At 57.4% G+C, this 21,431-nt stretch overlaps 1 protein-coding gene across 1 annotated transcript in view; it reads left to right on the forward strand.

Annotated features, from left to right (window-relative positions):
* The window catches only part of LOC111154167 (peroxidasin), a 67,288-nt gene that overhangs the window by 19,893 nt on the left and 25,964 nt on the right, over nucleotides 1–21,431 (forward strand). Inside the window, exons 2-7 of the mRNA XM_022513596.1 lie at nucleotides 11,366–11,437; nucleotides 12,403–12,474; nucleotides 15,966–16,037; nucleotides 18,759–18,830; nucleotides 19,201–19,272; nucleotides 20,323–20,492. Coding sequence (XP_022369304.1) covers nucleotides 11,366–11,437; nucleotides 12,403–12,474; nucleotides 15,966–16,037; nucleotides 18,759–18,830; nucleotides 19,201–19,272; nucleotides 20,323–20,492 — 530 coding nt within the window. The remainder of the gene's footprint in view (nucleotides 1–11,365; nucleotides 11,438–12,402; nucleotides 12,475–15,965; nucleotides 16,038–18,758; nucleotides 18,831–19,200; nucleotides 19,273–20,322; nucleotides 20,493–21,431) is intronic.

Here is a 21,431-nt window from a genome sequence, read left to right on the forward strand (position 1 = left end):
ACCAGCCTTGGAGGACTTCCTCCTTTCTGTCCTGCTGCTCCCGGGTCTCCCGGGTCGTGTCACGTCATGAGGGTCTGTCCTCCCTGCTTTCTCTGTAGCCTGTGGAAGTGGGAACCCCGTGAAACAGAGTTTACAAAGTTAGGATCGGTTAAGTGTCGCGCATTACAAATCCAAGTGATGGTGTTGCCTTTTGTGCGAAGGCAATAATGTCACTAAATCCCAGAGAATTCTAATATTTAAGTATCGTTGCTGCCTTTATACATTTACTAATAAAGGAAAACCTTCCAATACCTAAAACCAAAATAGAAACTTTTGTGTATGGTTTTCCTTTGAATGGTCAGTACCTTGATTGAGTTCTAAAAATCGGTTTTCTTTGAAGGTTTTCTGTCCCGGGCTTTGAACTGTTCTCACTTGTTTCTGTTTTGAAGTGTATATTGGAGAAAAACTCTGCCTTCCTTTCCTTTTTTTGTTACGTGCATCACTGCGGATTCTTGCCAACCAGACTTGTAAGGAATTGATCCGAAGGCTCCCCGCAGCTGGCCTGTTTGGGCGTCCTGCCTTCTGCGGAGGTGGGGGGGGCCCTGCAGGTGGCAGAGCCGGGCCTCCCCCTTCCGCAAGCCCTGGCCTCGGGGACACGATGACAAGTTCGGTGCCCGTGAGTCAGGGGGCTGAGGCCTAGTCACACCCCATTTCCCAGCCTCTCTGTAAGCGGGGCCACTGGAGCAGGAAGGAAGCTCCTCAGCCTGGAGGCCCCCTCCCCCAGGGCAAGACCCTCCTGGGTTCTCCTGTGACTGACTGTCCTCCTTCTATCCACTCTGTGATGGAGCCTCCCCGACCCCGTCCACACCTGTGAGCCAGGACAGGCCTTCCTGCTGCTTGGGAGGCGGAGCCGGCGAGGGACGGTGGTGGGCCAGGTTGTAGCCTGGGTCCAGGAGCCTCTGTGAGCAGCATTATCCGGGATGAGCGGTAGCCGTGCGCGCCCCGGTCCGTGGGACGCAGACACGCAGTCCGGTTACCCACTTTCTCTGGGTTCCGGGCCCAGGGCAGGCCATGTGGAGCAGGGAGGCCCCGTGGCCGCGTCTCCCTCGTCTCCAGGGCTGCCCGCCCAGCAGAGGTGGGTGCTCACTTTTGTCTTGGGCCTCCAGGTGCCGTTGTCCGGGAAGCGGCCCCCACGTCTGCCGGTTCCCATGGGTGCCACCCAGAAAAGGGGTGCTCAGCGTGCGCTCTGGGATGGGGGCCAGCAGGGCTGGAGGGGCCCACACGGTGACGGGAGCCGTCAGAGTGTTACTGCGTTCTACAAGCATCGTCCTCAGCGGCGCGGGGCGGAAGGCAAGTCCATGGGCTGGTCCTTGACTGAGGCCGCCACAGCAGCCCTGGCCTCCAGCACCGGGGCGTCCGGCTACCCTAGAATTCTGGAAGGACGGACGTGGGTTAGGTCCTCCTCCCGTCCTGTCCGCAGGCTCTTTGCACGTCGTGGCCAGGACCCCGTGTGGCCGCCGTGTGGCAGCTGTTCCTACCTGTCAGGGGCAGCCTACATGGTCGTCTCTTGTCCAGAAACACCTGCTCATACGCGTTTCGTCACTCTGCACTGAGTTTCCCTTTGCTGACCTGCAAATTTTTTTTTTTTTTTTTTTAATTTTAGTAGCTTGGATAGAGAAGGGAGTTTGTGCCTTTTCCTTACAGACAACATGGGCCTCCCGGGCTTAGCAAACCCTTGAATGCGAATCAGGGTCAGAAAGACCTCTGGAGGCAGGACGGGTGAGCCAAGATAAACAGGATGAAATTTGTGTCTGCGCCGGCTTTGAGTCATGCTTCAGAATCGTGCGGGTGGCCCCGGGGGAGGACGGGGACGGACAGGCGGGGCCACACCGAGTCCGCCCCTGAGCCTCCTTTTGGGATGTTGTTCACGTATGGTTACAAGCCAGAGAGGATCTGTGTGCGGCTGGCAAAAGCCTCATTTCTCCAGCCACTTGGCTGAGGGATTTTCTGGGCTAAGCCATCCCGGGCCACCTCTCATCGTGTCTGCTTGCTCGCGAGGATGCCTAGAGCCAGCCTCCCTCCTGCCTCGTCCTCTGCTCCTTCATCTCCTCCTCTCTGCCCTCGTCCTGTCATCTTCTCCCGGCGTCCTTAAGCTCCTTATCGCCCGTGTTTTGTGTGCGTTTGTGCCGCCTTTCGTTATCTGTGAAAGAAGATAAAGATGGAAACAAATGAAAGTGAATTTATCATTGTGTACACATGTTCCATGATTTGTAGCCACGACTCCTCTTTTTTCAGATCTACTCAGGAAATATTGAATTAAACTGTATTTTTGAAAGATTTTGTTCATTTGTTTGAGAATGAGAAAGAGCGCGCGCGAACGGGGGAGGGGCCGAGGCGGAGGGAGAGGGAATCCCACACAGACTTTGAGTGGCGTGTGGAGCCCGGCACGGGCGCCGTCTCAGACCCCAAGGTCACAGCCTGAGCCGGAACCAACAGTTGGAATCTCAGCGGACTGTGTCGCGCGGTCGCCCGTAAGTCGCCCTTTAGAAAACGTGAGCTGCGCACGTGCGGGTTTTAGGGGAGACGTGAAGGGAAAGGCCGAGTGAAGCACAGTCCAGAAGGCCCCAGACAGTCGCTCTGCTCTGCCTTCGGAGAGCGCCGAGTTCTGCCCAGGTGATGTCGAGCTCTGTCGGTCTGTCCCAGCGGAGGACACGAGGGTCCCGGGCAGAGACAGATGCCCTTCTGGCTTCCACTCGGCCCCCGCACCACGTCCTGCTCCTGTGGTCCCGGAGTCCTCGAGTCCCTCGGCGGTGACGGGGGCTCTGCTCCGTGGGGGACAGGAGCGCTGAGCCTGGAGATGGCCTTCAGGGCGAGTGGGGGGCAGCTGCCCTTCGACTGACAGGACACGGCCTCGTCCCTCAAGGCGGCACACACTGCCCGGAGGGGTGGCCGGGGCACGCGGTCTGCGCCACATTCTCAGCACGGCCTGTGGACAGAGGCGGGCTTGGGGTCGATGCTGTCCGCGCTGGTCAGCTTGTTCTGGGGAGGGCAGTGGGCTGTGGGAGCTGTGCTTGAAGATGGGCACAAGCACGCCGGCCTCAGAGGTGTGACGGGTCTGTGCTCTGCGGGCTCCATCTGCTGAAGAAGAGTGTGCGGACCAGAACTTGCTCTGGCTCAGTCTCCTGTGGGCCACCCTCGCCCCTAGGAGCTGGGACGGTTCCGGAGACTACAGCAGGACGGTCCTGCTGGACTGTAGGCTCCTTGTTGTCATTGCCCACAGGGCCCGCTGCTTGCCCTCCTCTCCTGTGTGCTGACCCCCACTGCGCTCTGCTCAGGGGCAGACCTCCATCTACTGTGCTTTCTACTCAAGACCTCCCTCCATCTCCTGAGCTCCAGCCCCGCCTCCTTGAGCCAGAGGCATAATGGTCCCGTGTGGGGAGCACGTCAGGGCCCGCTTCCCTGTGGGGCCACGTACTGCGCTGTCTCTGTGGAAGTGACCAGTCTCCAGCAGGTGCCCAGCACATGTCAGCTCTTCCGGGGTGACTGTCCAGAAATACTACTGCGAAGATGCAAATGCTACTAACAGAAAGGTCGTCAGTGCATGCTATTTATAACTGCGCAGACTGACGGAGGTCCGTGATCCCTTGGGGAGCCCAGCAGTGAGCACAGACGGGGCCCCTGGGTAGCGGGAAAGGATGAACTGAGAGCTTACTCAGCAGAGGGAAGCGAGTGAAAGGCGCAGGTGCACGGCATGTGACTCTCCTGCTAGAGAGGAAGGAACCGGAGCCAGTGAGCAGGGAGGGGCTGCCGGGAGAGCAGAGGGTCTGCTGTGAGAGGGGAGGGGGGAGCGCCCCAGTGAGGTTGGGGGACGGCACAGAACCATGGGCCCAAGTGATGTGCGCCAGGGAGGGCGGTGGGCTGTCCTCAGAGACAGCTGGTGACGGGTCCACGTGCCTTTCGGGAGGGCGGGGCCCCGAAGAGGGGCTGATTGTGTGCAGGGCTGGTCCCCGGCTGCCTGCTGCTCTGCGGTCGGGATTCTGAATCTGTCCTGGCGCGTTTCTCGTGAAGGATCCCGTTAGCGCAGGTGCCTCCTGCAGTTCTTTGTAGTTACGTGGCATAGACGGTCTCTGAACAGACGGTCGTGGCTTTGCCCAAAGTGGTCACTGCCGTTGGCACCAAGCTTGGCACAGGTTCTTCCTTTTCTGCACGCCGGGGTGTGGTTTACCGACCAGAGCTCGGTGTGCCCTGTAATCACGGAGCTGCAGGAATCCACCTAAAATGACGCGTGTCCCCACAGGGCCACCTGACCTAGTCTTGGAGGCCAAGTCCAGCCCCCTGAGCAGACGTGATGCCCTCGCAGGACAGGGACAGCCTGTGCAAGGGTTTCTGCAGAAGGGCATCGGGTGGGCCCGGCCATGGAAGGGGTCTTGCTGGTGAGCGGGAGTGACGTCTGGGTGCTGGGAACGGGGGGCAGGAGTGGGCCGTGTTGGGTCCTGAGTGACATGAGGTCGTCCAATGGGGCCAGACCTCTCTGTGTGGGGGTGGGAAGGAGGAGCAAACGGTGGGCAACACTGACGGAAAACAGCAGGCTGGTGGTGCCTCGGGGGCAGGAAGTGAAGGAGACCCGGGGTAAGCTTCTGGGTCACCTGTCCCGGTGGCTGACGGTGCCGATGAGCCTGGTAGAACTCAAGAGGTAAACAGGATCTGTGGGGGAAGAGCATGGCTTTGGCCAAAAATGGTGAAGTTCAAGGGGCCTTGGGGCGTCCTGGGGGAGGCCAGTGGTTCCCTGTGCCCAGCGAGGCCAGGTGGCCCCCGTGTCTCCCCCAGTTGTTCATGGAGCAGAATGGGAGCTGCTCTCCGTTCCTCCGGTGAATGCTCGATTTCAGCAAACAGTGGCTGTGGGTTCGCTGTCGCCCAGGGTGTGCAGAGTCTGGTCCGTCCCGCCCCTGGCCCCACTGTGACTGAGCAGGGAGCAGCGGAGGGGGCACAGGGTCCCCCGCACGAGCTGGGCCCACTCCCAGGGGTTTGCGCCCATGCCGGGCCAAAGCCCAGTGTCTCTGCTTTGGAGTGGATGTGGCGTGCAGACAGCTAGGGAAGGCGAACACCGTGCGGGTGCACGGATAGCTTTCAGCCCCAGGATGGTGGAAGGCTGCTTACGCTCAGGAGTTCCCCAGAATTAATGCTAGGTGTTGCCCCTTCCGATGTCGAGGAAGTGCGGGGCCAGAGAAACCCTCTCAGCGTGCAGAAGGGCCTGGAACAGCCGTGGAAAATCAGCAGGATTCTGCAAGGCAGACCGTTCAAAACAGAAGTCGATGTAAACGTTATATTAAAAGGCTAAGGGACTCCAGCGCACCAGGCAAGAAGTTTGAGGTGATTCGCTTTGTTTTAGTGTTTCCATTATTGCAAACTCCTGCCAGAAACCCTACCAGAAAAAAGCGAAAACAAGAAACTGAGCACCTGGAGGGCCTGGGACGCAGCATCTGAGTTCTGGTCCCCAGTCAGCGTCGTGTCACGACTCACAGCGGACCGCAGAACGGCTGCTGGTCAGAGCCGGAAGGGGCTGCTGAGCCCGGGGTCTCTCTCATCCCCGCCCCCAGCTCACGCTTGGGGGCCTTTCTCAGCAACATGGCCAAACCACTCAGCAACATTCAGCCAAATCGCAAAAAAAGTTATCGGAGAAAATCAAAGGGAATCATTAAAATTTCTACCATGAAGTTCACCTTGTGATCTTTGGTGATTTTTAAAAGAGAACGCTTTTTCCTATTCGCTAAAGCGACACACGTTTAAATTTACCTTTAAATAAAAAAAAGTAAAATAGAAATAGGAAAAATAGAAAATGATTTGTCCACAAATTCAAAATTACACAGCATGTCCTGTTTGAGAACCAGAACTTCAGTTGTGTTTAAGCCTGTCCCAGCATCGGAACTTGACCAATGCTGCTTGTCTGACGTGGTCATGAGAACGTCCCTGTTTACTTACCTGACAGCGAGCGCGTGCACACGCGTGAGCGGGCAGAAGGGCGGGGGGACATCTCAAGCAGACCCCCCACTGAGCACGGAGCGGGGCGCGGGGCTCGATCTCACGGCTGAGATCACAGCCTGAGCAGAAATAAAGGGTCCGATTCTCAACTGGCTGAGCTGCCCAGGAACCCCCCAGTGACTCGTGGACGAACCGTGGGGCGGGGGTGTCCCGTCAACCCCCCCAGCAGGGCTGAAATGCCTTCTCCGCACAGGCTCCCAGGCGGGGCCCCAGCTGCCCGTCGTGCTGCTCAGCAGTGAGTGACCTGGGGCTCCCTGCCTGACCTGTCTCAGTTTCTGAATCCTTGTTTGCCAAATGCAGGGATTTCTAATAACGTAACGCGGATTCTTCTCCTTCCTCCTTCCTAAAGCTGACCACGTTTACCGTGCCGTCGTGTGTTAGAAGCCAGACCTGGCGGACGTGGACCGTGAAGCTCCCCGTGATCTTGTCCTGAAGTCACCGTGTCTGGGAGCCTGGGAGCCCGGGAGCCCGGGAGCCCCTGCCCTGAGAGTCTCCTCAGGGCGCCGCTCCCCTGTTGTGTGCTTCCGGCATTCAGGGAAGGCGTCTGGCGGATCCTTCAGGACCCAGAGGGGAGGTCACGGTGCATGTCTGCAGAAGGCTGGATGATGTAGGAGCACTTCGCACAGACATGCTCTCCGGTGGTCCCGTTCTAGAGGATTAGACATTCTGTCTCCCCAGGCCTGCGTAGACCGTATTTCCAAAGTTAAAGAATGGGGGGTGCTTAGAGTATAACTTCGTTAACCAGCTCTCATTAAACAAAGCTTCATGTCAGTGATTACCGAGGGACAAGGACCTGACGTGCGGGAGTAGCAGACATCTGCTGCGTGCGTGCGTGGGTGTATACGCGTGGGCATGTGCGTGCAGATGCCATGCACGTGACCCCACACAGATGCACATGGCTGTAAGGATGCACGCAGTCACACACGTGCACACGGCTGTAAGCACACTGTCACGCATTTGCACACGCGTCACACACGCCTGTAAGCACGCATGCCGTCACACACGTGCACACGCCTGTAAGCACGCACACCGTCACACACGTGCACACGGCTGCCTCCCTAGCATCACTGAGGAGCAGTGCTTTCAAACTTCACCTTGCTCTTCCTGGAGAGATTATTAAAACTGATTACCAGGCCCACCCCCAGAGTGTCTGAGTCTGTAGGTTTGGGGTGGGGCTCGGAATTGGCTGTTCTAGCATGTTCCCAGGAGATGCTGTTGCTGCTGCTGACCTGGGGACCCTGCTGAGAACAGTGCTTAAGAGAATCCTCACCGTTACTGAATTGATAAACCCTTCCCGATACTTCCTGCAGACTGGGAATCAGTTCAGGTGGAACACGGCCTCTGTGACCTGTGGTTAGGACTTGGAATTGGGTTCCTATTGGAAATGCATGACATCTGCCTTCCCTGGGCCTGTCTCTCCAGGCCCGCGGCCACGTGGCCTCTGATCGACTCTCCCGCGGCTGCTCCGAGGCCCGCCGTCTCTGCGAGGCCCCTCAAAGTGTATAAGGTTATAGTGATCACACAGGTGCTGTCCCCTGTTTCCTCAGACCACGTACTTCCCGGCATCTGGCCCTCAAGCTCACGCCGTTTTCTGCCCTATTCCAGAGGCTGAGTCCGTGCAAGGACGTTCCTTGTCAGCTGTTAGTGCTTCAGTTCCAGAATCTCCGTGTGGTTCCTTTTTTTGTTTACATTTCTTGGCTGTGTTGGAAAGCGGGCCTCTGTGTGCCCTCTCCCTGGCTGGGTGGGCGTGTGGTCTTCTCTGGGTCTGCGGGGAATCCGGGAGGGGCCTGGCTGCTGTCCACGCATGTAAGTTCAGATGTTGCAGTAGGTCCGTTTATCGAGACTGGTTACTTACACCGACTTTCTGTAACTGTGTATCAGCTGTGCTCGTGTTGCAACGTGTGATCCGTGTACCAGTGTGTTAACCACACTGAACTCCACTCGCCACCCCCAGGGCGTTCACATCTGGTGTGCGTGTCCCCGCACCCCAGGTCTCTGCGAGGCCCCCCTGCCCGGGCGCTCAGAGCTGGGGTGCGGCGGCCGCCGGGTGTGGCCTCCCTCCATGCCGCCCTGGGGCTCTGGGCACGGGCCTCACACCCGCAGGCCGGCCTTGTGGCGTCTGTCCTTCAGCGGCCTGCTTGCCAGGTTCCGGAGGCTTCCGTGTTGCTTCCCCTCTGTGTTGGGTCTGACAGGGAACGGGCGTCAGGAGCTGCCTGTGCCCAGCCACCGCCTTCCTGAGGACTTGGGGCCTGGCTTTTTGGTTGCGTGATGTCCCGACCGAGTCTGTGGCGCGCGCGTGCACGGCGTTCCACGTTACAGGGGACGTCTTCTCCACGTTGGCCCGAGGGTTCTGTCCGACTCCTGGGCGAGCCCATGTTCGTCCCATGCGAGGACAGAGCTTCCCGTCACCTGTGTTCACGCTGCAGCTCAGCTAGCCCGTCTGTGCCCCTGAACCAGACCCATTTCCCACGGGGGACTCGGCCTCCGGAGATGCCCGCCCTCCTCTTGGGGACATGGTTTTGGCGTCTCCGCGGCCGATCCGCCGCCACGTCCTCACTGTGGATTCAGATCAGCTTCTCTGAATTTAAGAGCCACAGGTTGGTGCAGGGGGCCGCGTTCCCAGAGAGCGTGCTGGTGGCTCTGGGGACTGGGAGAGCACATGGGGTGAGGGCCCGGTCCGCCGCCCAGGACAGGTGGGGACCGACGCCTGGGGCCTCCGCTACCCTGGACCCTGACGCAGAGCCAGGAAGCGGATGCCCCAAAGTTCCAGATTTCGTTTGCTCACTCCTAAGTCAACAGAATTCATTTTAGTGACTTAAATACTTTCTGAAAAGCCTTTTCTTGCACCATAAACTAGAACTGATTGTTCAAATCATTTACGAGGCTTGAGTTGGCTCAAAATGATCAGATTCCTAAAAAGCTTATGAACATCAGGAGAGGTCGGTGAGGGTCAGGAGGGAAGCGTCGCTCCTGACATAGACCAAGTGTTGCTCCGGGAGCCCTTTCTTGGTTTCCCGGGGCTGCTTATGCAGAGCCCCATGCACCGAGCTCCAGCAGAAGTCCGTCAGCTCGCAGGTCCGGGCGGCACTCCCACGGTCGAGGAGCCGGTCCTTCCAGAGCGCTGGGAGATAATCACTCCACCTCCCATACTCCCTGCCTTGGCCGGATCTCCCCATGTGCCTGTCTCCAGATGTCCCCCTTCTTTGAGGACCCCAGTCCTGCTGGAGTAGGGCCATCCTCATGCTGTGGTGATCTTGTTTTAACTAGGCGTCTCTGTAGAGACTCGTTCCAAATCCACTCAGTGGCACTGAGTCGGACTTCATGGGAATGGGGGCCCCCAGTTGCTCCCATAGTAACCCCGGGACTCCGTATTATGGGGGTTGAGCCTGCGAGCAGGGAATCTTTTTTTTTTTTAATTTTAATTTTTTTAAAATTTCTTTTCAGTGTACCAGAATTCATTGTTTAGTCACCACACCCAGTGCTCCATGCAATCGGTGCCTTCCACAATACCCACCACCTGGCTCACCCATCCCCCACCCCTCTCCCCTCTAAAGCCCTCAGTTTATTTCTCAGAGTCCGCAGTCTCTCATGGTCCGTCTCCCGCTCCGGTTTCCCCCAACTCACTTCTCCTCTCTATCTCCCCATGTCCTCCGTGCTATTCCTTATGCTCCACAAGTAAGTGAAACCATATGATAATTGACTCTCTCTGCTTAACTTATTTCACTCAGCATAATCTCTTCCAGTCCCGTCCATGTTGCTACAAAAGTTGGGTATTCATCCTTTCTGATGGAGGCATCATACTCCATAGTGTATATGGACCACGTCTTCCTTATCCATTCGTCCGTTGAAGGGCATCCTGGTTCTTTCCACAGTTTGGCGACCGTGGCCATTGCTGCTATGAACATTGGGGTACAGATGGCCCTTCTGTTCACTACATCTGTATCTTTGGGCTAAATACCCAGTAGTGCAATGGCAGGGTCATAGGGAAGCTCTATTTTTAATTTCTTGAGGAATCTCCACACTGTTCTCCAAAGAGGCTGCACCACCTTGCATTCCCACCAACAGTGTAAGAGGGTTCCCCTTTCTCCACATCCTCTCCAACACACGTTGTTTCCTGTCTTGCTGATTTTGGCCATTCTAACTGGTGTAAGGTGGTATCTCAATGTGGTTTTAATTTGAATCTCCCTGATGGCTAGTGATGATGAACATTTTTCATGTGTCTGATAGCCATTTGTATGTCTTCATTGGAGAAGTGTCTGTTCATGTCTTCTGCCCGTTTTTTGATATGATTATCTGTTTTGTGTGTGTTGAGTTTGAGGAGTTCTTTATAGATCCTGGATATCAGCCCTTTGTTCATAGTGTCATTTGTGAGTATCTTCTCCCATTCCGTGGGTTGCCTCTTTGTTTTGTTGGCTATTTCCTTTGAGCAGTGAATCTTAAGTTTTCTAAGACTCTTTGATAAAGAAAGTGGTCTTTATGTACTTTTCTGTGACTTTCATAAATACTGCATTTATAGATTAACTTAAAATGATAGATTTCAATTAAATTTACAGCTTTTATGTTTCTTACTTTAATTGATAGATTTTAGTTCAGGGGGTAAACATGGACACGTGCACACCTTCTGCCCCTGAGCTTGTGGTCCTGGAGCCTGGCCTCGTACCTGTTCCGTGGAGGGGCCTCCACCAGCTGCTTCCCTCATGCCGCCAGCAGCCGCGGGCAGCCCTGTCTCTCCATGGACGTGGCCTCGTGCTCTGGTCTCCCCTGGGCTGCCCAGGTCGTCCCTCTGTCCGCGAGAAACCAGTAGCTGTGCTCCAGTACACATGTAACCATCCACAAGAACCGTGTGGAAGTGCGGAGTTTGGACTCACACACTGGGTGTGTGGATCTTCCTGGGTCACTGTGAGCTCTGAGCTCATTGAGAAAACATTGCAAGCAGTTCATGGCTGGACCCCCGAATTCCAGCTCGAGAGACTGTGGAGAGGCTGTGGAAGCCTTTCTGCTCTCCCACAGCCGGGGCCGTACGCGCTGGTCAACGCTAGGTTTGCGGGGGGAGGGCTCGCTGACCCTCAGGGTCGGCAGAAGATGGGTCTGTGGTTCGGGGAGGTTTTTATGTGCTGTCGTCCCAGCACACTTCTGTGACGTGATCTCGCCGCTCTGTCATCCAGATGAAGGCTCACTCGTTCCGTTGGCCTCCATGAAGCCACGACTGGTCCAGGAACTGGGCTGCAGGGTTCCATTCCTTAAGTGGCTCAGCGTCGTGCCGGAACTCAGTGAGATGAAACAGCACTGGTGATGCCTCCATATTTCTCTACATAAATGCATTTCTTGTTTGTGTTTTCTCCCCTAGGGATCTGCGCTTTAACAGAATCAGGGAGATCCAGCCTGGGGCGTTCAGAAAGCTGAGAAACTTGAACACGTTGTAAGTCCGAACATCACATCCTGTTGGGACCCAGCAGGAAGCAAGTATAGACATCGTCACACCTCTCACCTGGGGTCAGCCCTGGTTATCCGTGGTCAGGGGCATGAATGGGGGGCATGGACATGGGTCCCTAGAACAGAAAGTGTGCATTGAGTTGTCAGGCCCGTGGAACCTGAGCTCGGCCGCTGTCCTATCTTGTCTGACATTGTGGACCCATGTGGGTCCCTCATAAATAGGTGTGACCCAGACCCAGTGACCGCGTGCTCCTCTTGTCTTTCTGTGAGTGCCTCGGTCCCAGGCTGGGCCAGACCCTTCACCTTGGTACGAGGTCATAGGCCCCATTGCAGGGGGCAGGGGCCAGCGCTTCTCCTAGCTACGAGGGCCCGGGGGGGTGGGGGTGCCATCCATTTGGGCACCCATGCTTAGTCCCAGGGATGGACAGATGAAGGGGACAGGCCTGACGGGCACCCTGGCCCACTGTCATATCCGGAGCCTGCCAGGACGATGGCGTCTCTGGCTCTTTGCTCCGGAGGGTGGCTATTGGCACGGGGGATAGGTAGGGCTCTGGGAGCGGGATCGGTTCCTTTGCCGTCCTGGGAGCTGGTGGGGGGAGCGGTCTGACCCTGGGGAGACCACCCTGCATATCCATGCTGGCTTTCCACTCAGCCGAGGTGGGCAGTCCGACAGACAGCAGGACAGAGAGACAGACACTGCTTTGCATCGAAGAGGGCATTTGGTCAGTGTGTGTAGGGAGGGGCGTGGCGTGCAGTGACGGGGACACCGGTCCCCCGAGAAAGCGTGTCATCCCAGGGCGAGTGCTGGCACGCTCCCATACGCATGTGGTGCTCGGCCGGCGTCCGGGCCGGGCTCCGCACCCGAGTCATCTTACGACCTTTCCCAAGTGGCCGGAGCGTGCCCCCCGTGCGGGTCCGGGGGGTCGGGCTCTCACTCGGACTCTCTCTCAGGCTTCTCAACAACAACCGGATCAAGAGCATCCCCAGTGGAGCGTTCCAGGACTTGGAGAATTTGAAGTATCTGTAAGTGCACCGTCCGTCCTTTGCCTTCATGGCTGCGCTTGTTCCCGACCGTGAGCCGACGTTTGTGCGGCTGCAAAGTCCTGTGGGCGCGGCTGTCTCTCCGGGTTTATCTCCACACGCACCGAATGTTGGGCTGGGTTGTTTTTTTGTTTTTTTTTTTAAAGATTGTATTAATTTATTTGACAGAGATCACAAGTAGGCAGAGAGACAGGCAGAGGGAGAGGGGGAAGCAGACTCCCCGCTGAGCAGAGAGCCCGATGCGGGACTCGATCCCAGGACCCCGGGACCATGACCTGAGCCGAAGGCAGAGGCTTAACCCACTGAGCCCCCCAGGTGCCCCTGGGCTGGGGTTTTTAGTGCGAGTTTTGTCGGTGTGAAGCACGCAGCTGTGTGGCGCTCGGGGTGTGTGCTCAGCCGTTAGGCACGTGGGTGTGAGGAGCGTGAGAGCCGGCTGGGAAGGCCGTGTGGGGGCAGGGGACTCGCGGCCCCGCACGGCTCCAGGCGGCCTCTCCGGCCGTGGGCGAGGTGCGAAGGTGTCCCTGGTCTGCTGATTTCCCCGTCGTCCTCCGACTGACGTCACCTCGTCCTATTTTTAGGTAGTAAAATTGTAGTTTGCCTTTTGAGACTGATGTTAGTTAATCCGCACATGAACATTGAAACATGAGTTTGGCAGATTAGAAGAAGACCTTGCAAGCACGTGCTGGCCTCCCAGCTCTCCGGCCACTTGCTGCAAGACGGGAAGCGTCAGGACACACATTCCAGTACATTCCTGCTGTGGATAAAACTGCGTATCGTGGGCTTTGAGCAAGTTACTCTTTCTTTTAAGACTTCGATGAGCTTTTAGGGAGAACCATTTTAATGAGGGATTGAGATCAGGGACTTTTTTGGGAAATTTATGTCCTGAACAAACGTGAATGTCTAGAAGTCATGTTGATTTTTAAAATAAAGTCACATTGTTAGTGTTGCCGTGTATTTTGCAAACTGTTTGCTTTCAGATGTCGTTGGTTCTTAACCGCGATTATAGAGATACGTATCCCTCCGTGAAGGCCATTGGAATTGTTAGGTATAAATACTTTTCCATTACTTTTGGCATAGTTTGTTAATCTTTGCAGTAGAATAGAATAGAATTAGAATTAGAATAAAATAGAATAGCATATGAGAATTATTAAGCCTTGTTGCTCATTTTAAAAATGAGTGAAAGGCCTTTTATTCTTGAGTTTTTATTGATTTTTTTTTTTATTTTTAAATTCTAAGTGCTGTACAAGCTCCAAAAGAAAGGTTTTGGTTTTGTAGAAAGTAGGTTCCGTGAGCTGAGAGCCAGCATCCCGTAGTGAGTAGTGGGTGTGTGTGTGTGTGTGTGTGTGTGTGTTTAATTTTTTATTCTGCTTTAGGCTTAAATTAATTAAGAACAACTTATTATTTAACCTGCAAACATATTTAGTGTTAAATAGTTTGGAATACCTCATTTTCTACTTAAAATGATTTTTTTTAAGTAATGCTTCATAAGCCTCTCCTGCCAGCTGCTCCCCTTTGAGGCCCTGTGCCCCAGCTTCACTGCCCCCATGTCCGCGATGCCCACTGGTGGAAGGTGCCTGGTCCCTGCGGGGGGCTGGTCAGTGGTCAGCAGGACGGAGGAGTGGGGTGCTCGTGAGAAGGACCCCAGGAGCAGGGGCAAGAACGGTCCCTTTGGAGCCCGGTTCTCGGCAGGAGACGGCACTGCCACGAGCAACGTGGAGGACTCTGTGCAACTCCAACATTTGCGAGCTCCTCCAGAGCTTACTGGTTGTTTCTGCCGTTATGATTAGTCTGTGCTCTTCGAAGTCAAGCGCGGGTTATCTGCTGGACCCCAGCGGCTTGTGGGACGGTGTCCGTCTTCCCTTCACTGACACTGCCGGAGGGTGTGGTTACGTCCTGGGAGGAGCCTCCAGTCCAGAGGGGACTCTGGCGTTGAGTGCTCTTCAGAACCCACTGTCGGAGGACAGTCCGTGCCCGTTATTCTTAGGAAGACAGAGGCTGGTCCCACGCCCTTGGAAACACATACTGCGCGTGTTAGTGGGACTCCGCTGTCGCACACTCCCGTTGTCTTTAACGTGTGTGTAGACAGACACTGCCCTTAGGCGGTTGCCCCACTGTTCTAGAGGAATGAGGCCAGAAACCCTGCTGGGCCGTAAGAGAGCAGGGGCTCCCACCAGAGAGCAAGTTGTGGGGCCAGGCCATGTTCTTTCTGTTTTCCACATGCTTGCCGACTCCTGGTGATCCCAGCGGCTGCCCGCTGCGCGCATACCGGCGGAGACTGGGACAGAACCTAGACAGAACGTAGACAACCACACTAGCAGGTGGCTGGCGGACGACTCCGTCCCATGGGGCCTGGCTCTGCGCCCGGCTCTGCTGCGGGCACCGGGGCCTGGACCGGCGGGGTCACCGCCTGTTCACGCAGAGGTTGTGGCTCTCCGTGGGGTCAGCTCAGCTGAGGAGCGCGAGGGAGAAGGGACAGCCGCTGAGTAGGGTGGCGGCAGTCAGAGACAGTGGAGCAGGCCCGTGAGGCAGCCCGCCCCGTACACAAGGACCGATGGTGCCGCTGTGCACACGGTCTGGGACCAGAGCGTGCGGTCGCACGACACTAAGACAGAGCAGGCCTGTTCACTGGAGTGAGTGGGCGCGTGGATGGTGTCACAGTGCCGGGAGGCACCTACAGACGGCACGGAGGGGCCGTCGTGGGTCTGAGGTTATGGGTGGGGACGAAGCAGCACAGACACACGTCTCTGCCCCAGTGCAGAGGTCACGTCTGAGACGGCAGGACGCCATTGGCTTCCCGTGATCTACCACAGAGCGGGTGTGTGCGGGACGGTACCGACCACGAGTCCCATCCCCAGGCCTGCGGTACTCGGAGGCTCCTCACCTTGTGGCGTTGCCCAGGAGTCGGCAGACTTTCTGGGACGTGGCAGCTCATCTCTGAGACTTCGTGGGCCGCTCGGGCTCTGCCATGGCGGCTTGGCTCTGCCACGTGGCCCCGATTGGCCATGGACTAAGTCGATGTGTCCGTGTTAGTCATGGACTCTGAAGTTCAGGTTCCGAATAACTTTCCTGTGTCGTGAACTGTTACTCTTCTTTCGAAATTTTCAACCGCATAAAAAGGTAGAAACCATTCTTCGCTTACAGACCGCGTAAAAACAGGCACGAGCCGGGTCTCTGATGCTTCCCACCCGCCCACCTCGCCTCTGTCTCGTGAGAAGGGGATTCTGCTGGGCGAAGACACGTCCGCTTCGTGTTGGGACTTTCTGGAAGACGGGGTGGTGGGTGGGCAGCCTCCTGCGGGGAGACTTCCCTTTGAGGAAGGGCCGGGAACCTCCGTGAGGGGAGCCAAGCGCCGTGTCGGGGTGTGGCCTGTATTCTGATACAGTCGTTAACGCGAACCCCCACATGTCAACGTAAGTCCTCCGTCCTCTGGCGTTGCGGCCTGTCGTGCGCTAACGCTCCGTTTCTTGTTTCAGCTATTTGTACAAGAATGAGATCCAGTCAGTTGACAGGCAAGCATTTACGGGACTTGCCTCTCTAGAGCAACTGTAAGTGTCCCCCGCACGTGGCTGTCTGGGATGCCGCCCGCCCCTTGCCTCTTGTAGAGCAGATGAACTAAGTCTGCTGTTTGCACGATGCATGCCTGTACTAACGGGGGCGTAGGGAGCGCGTGCATGCGGCGGAAAGAGCGGTTCTGTCCGAGGCCCTGCCCCACCAGGGAAGGCCCCGGGTTCTGCTGACGGCAGCCCGGGCCGAGCGTCCCTGAGACCAGGCAGTTCCCGCCTCCATGGTGCTCCCCGTTCACAGCGGGGACGGCCTTGCGAACCAGGGAAGGTCTTCGGGGAGGGTCTCCGGGCAGTGGGGGACGAGGAGGTTGCTTTCGTTGTACCCTGTTTCCTTTAGTGATTCTGCACTCGTCCGGCCTACTTTCTGCATTTATGTCATTATTCTGGAGAAAACGAGCTTCTCCCCGTGTTTCTAGTCAGTGCGTGTTCGGTGTTGTTTCTCTGGCGGCATATGAGGTCAGCAGGTTGGTTTCTGAGCAGAATCCCCGGTGAGAGCAGGCTTTTTCTGGCAGGTAGGGGCTGAGGTGGTTCCGAGGCGTGTCAGACGGCCGCACCGTTACGGTCGCAGGGCTGGACGCGGCCGTCGGCTGGGACGCGGCCCGACGTTCTTCCGCAGCGGCCGTCCATGCATCTGCGTGGCTCCTCTGCTCGCCGGGCACAGGCCCGTCTCCGGAGACGCTGGGGCAGGGGCTCCCCCGAAACCAGGTGCTTCCCAAACACAGTGCGCAAGGGTCTCGGGGTCTTTATTCTGGTGTGAGCCGCTCTGCTGGTTTGCGAGTGTCGTGGCGGCAGGACGGGGAAGCCGCTGTGCGTCGGGTCTGTGTGGTCTCCCCGCGTGGGAAGAGGGAACCGAAAGTTAGAGGCTGCGGTGGACGGAGAGTCTGAAGGACGCAGTCCAGACGCCTGACGCGCCTCTCCTGGGGCCAAACGTCCTCGTAGCCGTCGCCCGGGAAGCCGTGGGACTGGGACAAGCCCGAGTCAGGCGGCGGCGCCCTAATGAGGGGCAAGGAGGAAGGAGGCAGCGCCCGGGGAGAAGTGAGGTTCCGGCTCCGGGAGCGGGGCGTCCAGCCGTCCTGGGGACAGCGGGTCCCGGGTCAGGAAGCCGCCACAGCCCCGGCTCAGGCAGCGAGGGTCTGTCCACTGAGACGCGGCTCCCTGCCATGGATGTCGGCGAGTGTCTGACGGGACACGGACACTCTCAGGACCGGGTCCCTGCCCGCAGAGGAGGCTGCTCCTGTGGGTGCGTGCGCTGTCGTGGTCAGGGGGCTGGGTCCTGCCGTGCCCCCCCCATGCCGGGAGCCCCTCTCGCCCTTCAGAGGCCAGCCCGAGGGTGCCGGGGGTCTGCGGAGCCTGGGCTCTTGGGAGGTCCTGCCCGTCCTGTGTGCTGAGCACGTGTGACCAGAGTCAGGCAGTGTAGGTTGGGGTTGGCTCCCATGGCTGGCTTGGGGCCGTGGGAGGGCGGGGGCGCCCCGCCTGCCCAGAGCTGTGGCCTCAGCCCTGTCTCTGTGGGCCGGGCAGACAAGCTGCACTGAATCAGGGCGAGGAGGTTCTCCCCCCTCCCTCCTCCCTCCCTGGACGCCTCCCAGCACCTCACCTGCCTGCTAACACGGGGGGGCTTCTCCTTCAGGCTTCTCCTGTGACGGTGACTACATATCCCCCCCGCTTCAGGCTCCCATACACCCTGCTCACGGGCTTCCCCCCGAGTAGAGGGCGACCGGCGGGGACATGTCTGTGGGCTCTGCAGCCGCGTTTGTGACCTCCCAGACTTGGGGTCCCCGTGGTGGGAGGCACAGACAAGGAAGTGCAAGTGACCTTGGGTGACCTTGCAGTCCCAGTAATTTCAACATCAGTGATGGTCTCTGAGCATCCAGGGTGCGTTCTGAGAACGCTTTCTGCCTGGTGTTACGGTTCATGATGAAACCCGTAACCGCTCGTGTCAGTCTGTCCCTGCCGTTCTGCCGGGCCCCGCGTGAGCGAGCTGTGGGGGGCAGAGATCTCTCTTCTCCGCATGTTGGGGGGGGGCACTCGGGGCAGAAGCACCCTGTCGCACGGCCGCGTCCAAGCCTGTGTCCACTGTTTCACTTAAGGGGAAAAACACCGATTTTCACAGTGAGAAAAGCAGTATTTAGGAAAATGAGAAGAAATTAGTTGTACTGAGAAATGTGTAGATTGTGGAAAGCCAGGAGACACAGCAAAAGATGCGTAAATGCTGGATATTTGTGTAATTGAGCACATTTGAGGAAACGTGTGACTTTACGCTTCGTTGTTTCTGTGGTTAACTATGAGCTCAGTCAGCGTAAGTCCCCCCACCCCGGAAATTCAGAGAGGTTAGAGGATCGAAGGTGTTCGTACACGTACCGATGTGCTGTAGGGAGGCTACGTGAACTCTTCCTGCAAAGGCCCACATACCGCGCGGAGGTCACGGCCGCACAGTCTGGCCCCGTGCGGGGGGGGGCCTTGGTCAGGGTCACTGACAGCCGTTCACTCCTACAGTCTGTGTCCAGTTTTTAATTGTATCTAATCTTACGATTTGATGATTTCACTTGTTTTCCACCTAATGTAGGAAATCTAGAGTTACTGACATAAGAATTTGAAAGGACTTAGGAAACTTTTTTTTGAGCAGGAAATCTAGATCTGCAAACAGTAAAACTGTTTAAAATCTGTTTCTTTCTTCTCTCTCTCTCTTTTTTTACACTTGTCTAGATATCTGCACTTTAATCAGATAGAAACTCTGGACCCAGAGTCCTTCCAACATTTGCCGAAGCTGGAAAGGCTGTAAGTTGCATTTCCTTCCGTCCCCTGCATCCGCTGCGGCCCTGGGCCGTCGCACTGTCCAGGTTCTGCAGGAGTGGGGAGGCCACTGTCTCAGAACTGGCCATGCAGAGTCCCTGCTCCTTGTCTCTCAATTCAGAAGCAGGACTGACAAGGTCTCTTTCTTCGGGAATGGTGATAAAAATAGAAAAAGCAAACAAACAAACAAACCTGGTTCTTTTCTGGGCTAAATAATATTCTCAGGTTCATTTGCATGAAATAATGCAATCACTGAGTTATTTTTTAGAAGCTGAGTTTGTGGACCGTTCATACTCTTTTCTACACATGTAAGAAGCATTTTAGATGTTGGCTTGTTGTATGTCTCTTTCAACAGATTTTTACATAACAACCGAATCACACATTTGGTCCCAGGAACATTCGATCACTTGGAATCCATGAAGAGACTGTGAGTATGTGTTCAGCGCAGCCCCGTGTCCCCACGGCTTTGACCGGCCCCAAGCCGGGCTGCGGAGTGTGGATTCCTCTCAGGAAAGGGCAGGAGGCCTTGGTGGGGACTGTACCAGCAGATCGACCCTTTCATAGGCAAGCGAGACATTTCTAAAATCAGTTTGAAATTCCTCAGATTAATTTTTTTATTATTTATTTATTTATTTGACAGAGAGAGAGAGAGACAGCGAGAAAGGGAGCACAAGCAGGGGGAGTGGGAGAGGGGGAAGCAGGCTTCCTGCCGAGCGGGGAGCCTGATGTGGGGCTTGATCCCAGGACTCCAGGATCATGACCTGAACCGAAGGCAGAGGCTTAACGACGGAGCCCCCCAGGTGCTCCTTCAGATTAATTTTTAATCCCATGTTGAAATTTTAGTGGTGGGAGGAAGGTCCCCCGAGAAGGACTCTGTCCTGTTCCCCGCGTCAAGCGTTCCCACACCTAGACGTGAAGCGCGTGGGCCTCCCAGTTTCTCGAGGCCCCTGAAGACACGGCCTCTTGGGCTGGGTGGTCACTTCACAGGAATAGAGGAATGTGAGGGCCGGTTACCGGATGCCTCCCTGCGCTTTGCCCCAGGGCCTTGGGCTGCTCTGTGGCTGGCGCGCCGTCCCCGAGGGTGTGTGGGGAGCTCGACGTCAGGCAGCGCAGGTCCGGCGTGGAGGGCAGTGAAGTAAGACCGTGTTGCTCGCTCTCACGACTACTTCTGGATAAAGCCATCGGCGGCCGCGCTGGAGACGGCGCTGTGGGGCAGCTAGGAGAAGCACTTCCGTGTTCGGGAGATAAGAGAGCAGCAGAGAAGGTGCCAGAAAGAAGGCGCTCGGGGCAGCCGGCGGGGCCCCTGCGTGGGGAGCTGGCCGACGTGGGTCCCCTTCCCACTCTGCCTCCGTGGACGGATGCGGCCTCCGGCTGGACGCTGCCTCGTGTCCTGTGCATGCGGCCGCCCCAGCGGCTTGTGGGCCCGGCCCGTGCGCGGTGGGCCGGACCCCATGTCCCACGGTCTTCCTCCCGCCAGGCGGCTGGACTCCAACGCGCTGCGCTGCGACTGTGCGATCCTGTGGCTGGCGGAGCTGCTGAGAACCTACGCCCAGTCGGGGCACGCGCAGGCGGCCGCCACCTGTGAGCACCCGCGGCACGTGCAGGGCCGCTCGGTGGCCACCATCACCCCCGAGGAGCTGGACTGTGGTGAGTGAGCCTGATGGGGGGAGGCGCCCCAGCCCAGCGCTGGCATCCGGCCCCGCCTGTCTTCCGTGTCGGTGTCCCCAGATGGCGTCTCGGTGGGACCCGGCCAGGACGCTCCTGGGCAAAGCCGCGGTCTGTGTGACCATCGGAGTGACTGCCGGGTTCCTCGGCTCTCGTCTTCCGGCTCCTGCAGCGTGCTGTCTCTCCCGCCCCCCACGCCCCGCACCCACAGGGCTCCAGCTGCATCTGAGCAGGGTGCTGGGCTGTGGGCACCTCGGGGACAGGCCTGACTGCTGCGCTTCCACTGGAGTCCAAACCTGCCCCACCCGGCAGAGTCCCCTGGGCCAGCCCTGGCGTCGTCGGGCGTCAGCTCCCTCGTCTGGAGCACAAGCCGTCCTGGCTCCCACTCAGCGGCCGGCGTGGACTCCGCCCATCAGGGCGTCAGGACCAGGCTTGGCCGCGGTGGCTGCTCCGTCTGCCTCCCCAGCCCTGTGGTCGCAGAGACAGAGGATGTGGAGCAGCCGCCACTTAGCAGACTGGAGGAGGGGGCATCCCCTCCAGCCTGGGCTGTGGGGGGGGGGGCACACCTGGGGGACAAGGGACAAAGGCTCCACTGCCGTGCCCTGCATGGGAGAGTTTCCTGCTCTCGGGCTGCTGTAGCTCAAAAGCATTATTTTCTGTCTCATTCCAACCTTCCACGGAGTGCTCCGTGCACACAGTTCCTTGCTCTCCGGGAGTGTGAACAGCTGCTGGGGCCTTGCTGGGCGCCTGTTGTCACCCAGGCTCTTTGCGGCGCATCTGAGGGTCGGGACGTGCTGGTTAAGGCCTCAGCCCGTCTCTGCAGAGAACCTGTCTGTCCTCCGTGTGGGGGCGTTTGTGGCTGGGGTAGATGGTTCGCTTGGGATTGTCTCTGGAACATGAGGGGTTTGGTTTGGGTTCTTG

This window comes from Enhydra lutris, unplaced genomic scaffold (genome assembly GCF_002288905.1).
Source record: "Enhydra lutris kenyoni isolate GAN:26980312 unplaced genomic scaffold, ASM228890v2 scaffoldscaffold35, whole genome shotgun sequence".
Lineage (NCBI taxonomy): Eukaryota > Metazoa > Chordata > Mammalia > Carnivora > Mustelidae > Enhydra > Enhydra lutris.